At 35.1% G+C, this 6,833-nt stretch overlaps 2 protein-coding genes across 7 annotated transcripts; one reads left to right on the top strand and one right to left on the bottom strand.

Moving 5' to 3' along the window:
• Nucleotides 1–1,056: 1,056 nt before the first annotated feature.
• Nucleotides 1,057–4,017, top strand: LOC115713370 (transcription factor bHLH91). 6 transcript variants are annotated; one of them, XM_030641854.2, is made up of 4 exons: nt 1,057–1,543; nt 1,862–2,940; nt 3,075–3,476; nt 3,591–4,017. In XM_030641854.2, the coding sequence occupies exons 2-4, from the start codon at nt 1,948–1,950 to the stop codon at nt 3,699–3,701; spliced, it is 1,506 nt and encodes a 501-aa protein (XP_030497714.1). In that variant the 5' UTR covers nt 1,057–1,543; nt 1,862–1,947; the 3' UTR covers nt 3,702–4,017. The 6 variants fall into 6 exon arrangements, with proteins under 6 accessions (XP_030497714.1, XP_060961515.1, XP_030497711.1 ...); XM_061105532.1 differs by having other exon boundaries at nt 1,058–1,187; XM_030641851.2 differs by having other exon boundaries at nt 1,331–1,543; nt 1,865–2,940.
• A 1,334-nt stretch (nt 4,018–5,351) lies between these two features.
• On the bottom strand, nt 5,352–6,799 carry LOC115713387 (uncharacterized). The gene is made up of 2 exons (XM_030641874.2): nt 6,335–6,799; nt 5,352–5,713 (listed from the first exon to the last, which is right to left on the bottom strand). The coding sequence occupies exon 1, from the start codon at nt 6,629–6,631 to the stop codon at nt 6,356–6,358; it is 276 nt and encodes a 91-aa protein (XP_030497734.2). The 5' UTR covers nt 6,632–6,799; the 3' UTR covers nt 5,352–5,713; nt 6,335–6,355.
• Between the last annotated feature and the right edge of the window lie 34 nt (nt 6,800–6,833).

Below are 6,833 nucleotides of genomic sequence, written 5' to 3'. Positions count from 1 at the left end.
TATAAAACAATATACTTTAAAATAAAAATATTATAGAAAAATTCTACAATGCACACCCTTAAAATGGATATATTGATGCACCCCTATCTGTAGAATCACCCAATATTATATATGTAACTTTCAATATTTGGAGTAGTTATTTTTAAAACTATATGTTCATTTTTAAATTATATTATAATTTTTTAAGATAATTTTATATTATTTTCGTGAAAAATATACATTTATTTTATTTTTTAAAATAAAATAAAATGAGTCACATAGTTTATTAACAATTATTTGATTATAAACTATTACACACACAAAAATAACCAACTACAATTTTGAAAATAACTAAGAAAATGGTGGATCATGATTTTTTTGCAGGTTGTCAAACGTGGAGGGAAAGCTATGATGGGCTGACGTCATCAAAAGGAAAACTAATTATTTTTAAAAGGGTATGATAAAACGGCATAATTTTGATTTATATGAGACCCACCATATTTTTAGAAATAAATTATAATTTACGTACTTGGGTGTAAATTACCCTACATTATATTTATATAAATGAATATAGATTTATAAATTTTGTAAATGTACATGTAACTTATTATATAGATATAATATAAATAACTCACTCTTTAGTGTGATTTATACTTCTACATGAAATTTGGATGAAGCATATTCCCATGAGTCGTGAATGTTATTTTAATAAATTTCAAATAAACATTAAACATAAATGAAAAGTTTCAAAAAATAATAATAATTATAAAAAAAAAGTGTGATTTTTGTCAGTACTTTGAAATTAGAGGATTCCTTTTGGTTCTTATCCAAAAATATAGTACTAAAGAGGGTTTTGACATGATAATATTGGCCTGGCCAAGTAGTTAGCTTTTTTTTTTCTTTAGTGAGCAAGTTTTATAGATAAGAAAGAATTATGAATTTGTTCGAGTGTAAATGATCCAAAAAAGCCTTGCTAACCAAAAAGAAGGGTAAAGACAAAGAGAGACTGATAAAAAGAAGCCTTTTTATGAGGGAAACAAATTAAAACACCAGTAAAAGTGGCAGAAGCAAAGATTGGTCACTCAAAGAAACTATATTAGGAAACAAAGCAAAAATCAATCAAGAGAGTTTCATAAAGGAATGAGATTTTCATTCTGTAAATGCTATCCAACCAAATCTCAACCGATTTTCATTTGAAAAATACTATGGTTAGACACAAAGAGATCCTAACCGTCCATTACAGACAATCATGTTTGGTTATATAGCAAAACTCTCTTTATATTATTTTTAATATTCTTGATTAATAAATAAATTAAAGAAGGAAATACATTAGAAAAGTATATAACTCATTCTTTTGTGACTTTCTAACTAACTTCAGTTTGGGTGTACTTTTTTGTTTTTCATCTTTTTTTACCAAATTGTAAAGTATATAACTCATTTTTATATGTACAAACCTACCTAATCACCTCCTGCCTCCCCCAGTAAGGCCATCCATCCAATCCCTGCTTTAGCAGTATACTCTTTTATTTCCTCTACAACAGAAAGTAGAAACCTTTTACTTGAGGTTGGACTAGTTTGCCTATATATTTTTCTTTATTTTTTTCATTAAAACATTACAATAAATTAAGTAAACTTGGCCAAATTATGTAATCAGATGGAGAAGTTTGATGTAGGTTTCTGTTCATTTCTTCCATGAATTTCCTGTTTTTCTGAGTTTTATTTGAAAACAGATGTCAAGTAAAGATTTCCTTTGTCTGTTAAAAAGGTTATGAATGAATAAAAATGATCATTGTTGAGTCAAATATACATCTACATAAGTGCTCATTCAGTCGTTCGTTTTTGTCTAACTTTGTTTTATTTTTGATATGTGTGATCATCTTAGCAGACTAGACTAGACTATACAACACTACAAGAGAAAGGTGGGGTTTTGTGAGTCATTGAAAGTCTTACCAGAAAATACAAACAAACATGTATATGGATAATGGAAGCTGCAGCTTTGATCCCATTGACACAGCAGAAGCCACTGCCGTTGGTCCTGAAGATGCCTTCAACTCCCAGCTGCCTCCTCCACCGCCACCACTACCATCCATGACGGGCTTTTCAGCTGCTGATGAGATTACTTCAGCTGCAGAAGAGCTTGCCTCAGCTGTAGAAGAGTTTGCTTACCACCAACATCAACACCAGCACCAGCACCAGCACCATCATCTTCTTCCTAATTCTCAAGAAGAAGCAGCCATTAATATGGAGCTTCAGCAACAACTCGCATTCAACATGGACAACTCTTACAACACTGATATCAACACCACTGCTCAGTTGGTGTCATTTGATCATCTTCAGCATCACAATCATCATCATCATCAGCAGCAGCCTCAATGGGATAATGAAGACATGTCTTACAACAACAATAATCATCGCCATAATCAACATCATCAGGAGCCTGCTGATCTCCTCAGCCTCTTCCACTTGCCCAGATGCTCGGCCACCTCCTCCTCATCCATCACCTTCACCAACCCGACCCCACCGAAAACAGCCAACTTCCCAAACACTTCCCTGGCCTTTCTGGGAGATGTTCCAATGGGAACTGACAGCCCTCCTTCCTCGTCTATTCTGTACGACCCGCTGCTTCATCTGAACTTACCTCCGCAGCCTCCTCTGTTTAAGGACTTGTTTCAGCCTCTCCCAAATGGCTATGCCTTTCCCTCCTCATCCTCAAGAAATGGATCCTTGTTCAGTAATGGTGTAATGGATATGGATGGAGAGGGGAGTGGTGGGGTTTATCAGGATGGACTTGAAGGAATGCAGTTTGAAAGTGGTGTGTTGGAGTTTGCAAGGGACAGATCTTATATTGACAGAGGAAGAGATGGCAGAGGAACCAAACACTTTGCTTCAGAGCGCCATAGGAGAGTGCAGATGAGTGACAAGTACCACGTGTTAAAGAGCTTAGTTCCTAACCCAACTAAGGTAATTTGTATAAAAATTATAACCTTTCTTTCTCTGATGTATTCAACTGTTTAACCTCTACATACATACATTTAATTTGTTACAGATTTAACTGTATCTCTGTGTGTGTGTGTGTGTTGTGGTATGGTTAAAAGAATGATAGAGCATCAGTAGTGGGAGATGCGATTGAGTACATCAGAGAGCTGAGGAGGACAGTGAATGAGCTAAAGATACTGGTGGAGAAGAAGAGGAGAGGCATAGAGGCTAACAAGAGGCGTAAATCAGAGGAAGATACTGCTGGAGAGGTAGAGAATTGCAACATCAAGCCTGAACCTGATCACTCCTACATAAGGAGCTCTTGGCTGCAGAGGAAATCTAAGGACACTGAAGTTGATGTTCGCATAATCGACGATGAGGTAACCATCAAACTCGTCCAGAGGAAGAAGATCAACCTCTTGCTCACTGCCTCAAGAGTTCTTGATGAGCTTCAGCTTGATCTTCGCCATGTCGCTGGTGGACATGTGGGAGACACTTACAGCTTCTTGTTCAACACCAAGGTTAGTTGGTTCTACTCTACTGACCTATTTTTCTTATTATCTATCTTTACAATTTGACTTTGTCTTCTAGAGTTGGTTGGTTGGTGATGATGATGATCTTGGTGTGTGTTGCAGATATATGAAGGCTCTTCTTTGTATGCAAGTGCCATTGCCAACAAACTCATGGATGTTCTGGATAGGCAATTTGGAGTCATTCTTCCACTTCCACCTACAAATAGCTATTAGCTATTTGACAATCTAAGATGTTATCACTTTATAATATATATGTTACAGTTTAATATGAAGTTGGTAGACTGAGAGACTTATTAATAGATATAATAAACCTTTGGTTGTAGGAATGATGGTTTTAGACCTCATTCTGACAATTGGGGGAACATACATATTATAAGTAGAGGTTATGGTTATTAGTATACTTGTGTTGTGATCTCTTAATGCTACTAACACTTGAGGAACACTTGAAGTTTGGCTTATTTTCTATGAGAATAATTTTCATCTCTATGCTAAGGCTTCCAAAGAGAGCTGGCCTAGACTTGAAGCTCAATCTATATCTTTCTTTTCTTTTCTTTTATGAACAAAGGATGCATGCATGAACAAAATTTCCATGACACCTTACTACATGAAAAGGTTTTGATCATTTTGTTCTAGGAGAAATTGCTTCTCATTGTGATGTATTGGTAAATGGTAATGGTAACCTTGGGCATATTGGCTGGTCTAGTTCATCTTAGTGTTCACCCGTCTCAACAACTACAAAAGACTACTTGTGGGAAATATTGAAACCGTTATTTTCAATGGCATCTCTTGTTAAATACAACACTCAAGAATGCCTTCTATTACAAGGGAATATCAGTTTTATAATTAAGTTAAAGAATGATAAAATGCAACCACATTAGTGTAAAGTATCAAATTTGTGATGCTTGCGATTTTAGCCCATTAACCACGTACCCTTTACACACCCTCCTTTTCTTGAGCATATATGAAATATGTCGCTTCATCTACTTATCAAGCAGTCCAGAATATGAAGAATAAAATTATTTCTTTGTGATCTTGGGTGATTTCATGGAAAATCAACAAGAACAGCAATGTAGCAATGGTTTAGGAATGTGAAATGCCTCAACGTGTACTAGAAATTTCCTTAGTGAATCATCATAGACTCATAGTGCTAAAAGGAGCAGTAAAGGAACACATTACATCGAGGCTGCTAATGCCCGAAAAGCACAAATCACATGACAACTGCTTTCATGATGTTAAAAACTCTAACTTATTGCCTCTTGCTGTTGAAGACTCCAATTGGTACTTCATGCAGCTCATGACTTTGACTAAAATCCAACACCACCTATGCTGCAGTTCAGATTGTTGTTTGTTGAGGTGTCCTGTAAAAAAAAAATCTGCATAAGAAGATCAACCGGTTGTCTCTGTGTCCAAGAACTTTGGTTGGATATATAAAACATTGATGACAGATACTATGACAAATTCTGCAGCTTATCATTCAGCAATTCTATATTGTTCCTTCAGACAGTTTATTCCTTCTTCGGAAACCATGCAAGCCACCTGGTTTGGATGATAAATTTGTTACTGTTGCTTTGGTGATCACTTAGGCAATGCAGATGTCTGAAAGCCACTTCTTCGATTGAAGCAGTTGAGGGGGCACGAAATGGGCCTTATTGTGGAAGTCTCTTGATTTCTCTCATGTTGCAGGTTGGCTACTCTATATAATACAGTACTATGACAGTAAACATAAGAGGGCTTGATAGTGTGTGTGGCTTGGAGAACATGATTTCAAGAATTAAAATGAATGCGATTATGTTAGTAAGTTACAATGTCAGTAAAGTGATGTGATGTGATTCATATGTTTGTCAAAGTTCTGAAAACCATACATACTATCAAAGCTCAAGTGATCTTCCACTTAAGGTATGAAGTGAAAAATAAGAAAGTCCAGTACGGATAAAATCAACAAATACAATATGGATCTTGCACTCAAGTGCTTTGTAAGAAAATATATGTATTGTTTTTTTTTTCAAAAAAAAAAAAAGTAAATCTCTGTAAAATCTACAAAAATGGAAGTATCCACTGTTAATACATTTTATAAAGCAGTTTTTCATTACATTTTACTCGGCTTACAATCAAAATACACAAATACCTTCCTTATTGTCTCATTTTACACCCCAAAAAAAAGCAAGCTCCTAAACTCAATGCACTGAAAGTAGCTCCCCCGACAAGGAGGAAAGACAAAGAGATACCTATCCAGCAAAAATGAATAAATAAAATTCAGAGGAGCCAATCCATGTTTCTATCTTGGCAAGAAATTAAGACAGAATAATTTGACAATATATTAGTGTTTCAAGCTTAAGTAAATTACAACCACATTGAACGTAAGGCAGAATAGGTTATAGAGAACATATAGCTCATGTACAGTAAAATATTATTTAGAAACCTCTCCTAATAAAGCAAATCAAGTAACATTATCATTGATTTGATTCATAGTTAACACACAACATAATATGGTGCATAAGCCTAAATTTAATTCAATTTATTATGAGCAAACACACCATCCATAACAAAATAATAATAATAAGAGTATATGACTCTCCCATGAAAGTTTTCCAAACATATCTTTCGATGATTATGCTAAATTAACACAACAAATATACCCAAATAAAGTTTGATGTCAAGAACGAAACTTCAATCTCTGCACATTGTTTAATAAAGAATTGCCTTCCATTACCACATTTTCTCCCTAAAATTTACACTTTACAAACTTCAAGTACAACCCGTCTGTGTAATTGATTCCTAAACAGTCCTTACGCACCAAAATCAATGAAAACCCAACAAAATTATAGTCAGAAGAAAATAAGACTTACAAGTAAGTATAAAGAAGGCGCTCATATTAAGGGGAGTTTAGGAATTTGGCCTTTTCTTAGGAGAGAAAGAGTGTGCTCAGCTACATCAATAAGATCGGCAATATTGTGGAGTGATCGCTCTTCCGAAGCCACTAAGAATATGGATCGAGCCTCCGCCTTCTTCGACAACCGTGCGGCCCAAGTAAGTGGCAGCTCCGGCGAGTTGAGGCTTCGCAATATTTGACGATACAGAGACAGAACACGTCCCTTGTTCCGGGCCAAATCCTCCGCCGTCGCCCATATCAAACCTTTCGCCATTGTCCTCTCAAGTCTTAACCAAGCTAATTATCAAACCAAAGAAGAATAAAAATCAACCGAAATAATATATGGAAAAAATCTAACCAAACAAAAAAATTGGAGAAAAGTTTCACTTAATTCAATCTAATTTAATTTGCAAGATGAGATGTATTAGATTAAATGTTGATAGACAATAATTAGGTTATGATGTTAAGTGTAATAT

The sequence above is a fragment of the Cannabis sativa genome, chromosome X (assembly GCF_029168945.1).
Source record: "Cannabis sativa cultivar Pink pepper isolate KNU-18-1 chromosome X, ASM2916894v1, whole genome shotgun sequence".
Classification (NCBI taxonomy): domain Eukaryota; kingdom Viridiplantae; phylum Streptophyta; class Magnoliopsida; order Rosales; family Cannabaceae; genus Cannabis; species Cannabis sativa.
Note: the sequence above shows the minus strand (reverse complement) of the source record. Positions and strands in the feature narration are given on the sequence as shown.

Bases quoted from the DNA above. Each gene is read 5' to 3' on its own strand.
- LOC115713370 (XM_030641854.2), top strand. From the start codon at position 1,948: ATGTATATGGATAATGGAAGCTGCAGCTTTGATCCCATTGACACAGCA. The intron at 2,941-3,074 runs GTAATTTGTATA...TATGGTTAAAAG, and splicing joins TAGTTCCTAACCCAACTAAG to AATGATAGAGCATCAGTAGT. The intron at 3,477-3,590 runs GTTAGTTGGTTC...TGTGTGTTGCAG, and splicing joins GCTTCTTGTTCAACACCAAG to ATATATGAAGGCTCTTCTTT.
- LOC115713387 (XM_030641874.2), bottom strand. From the start codon at position 6,631: ATGGCGAAAGGTTTGATATGGGCGACGGCGGAGGATTTGGCCCGGAAC.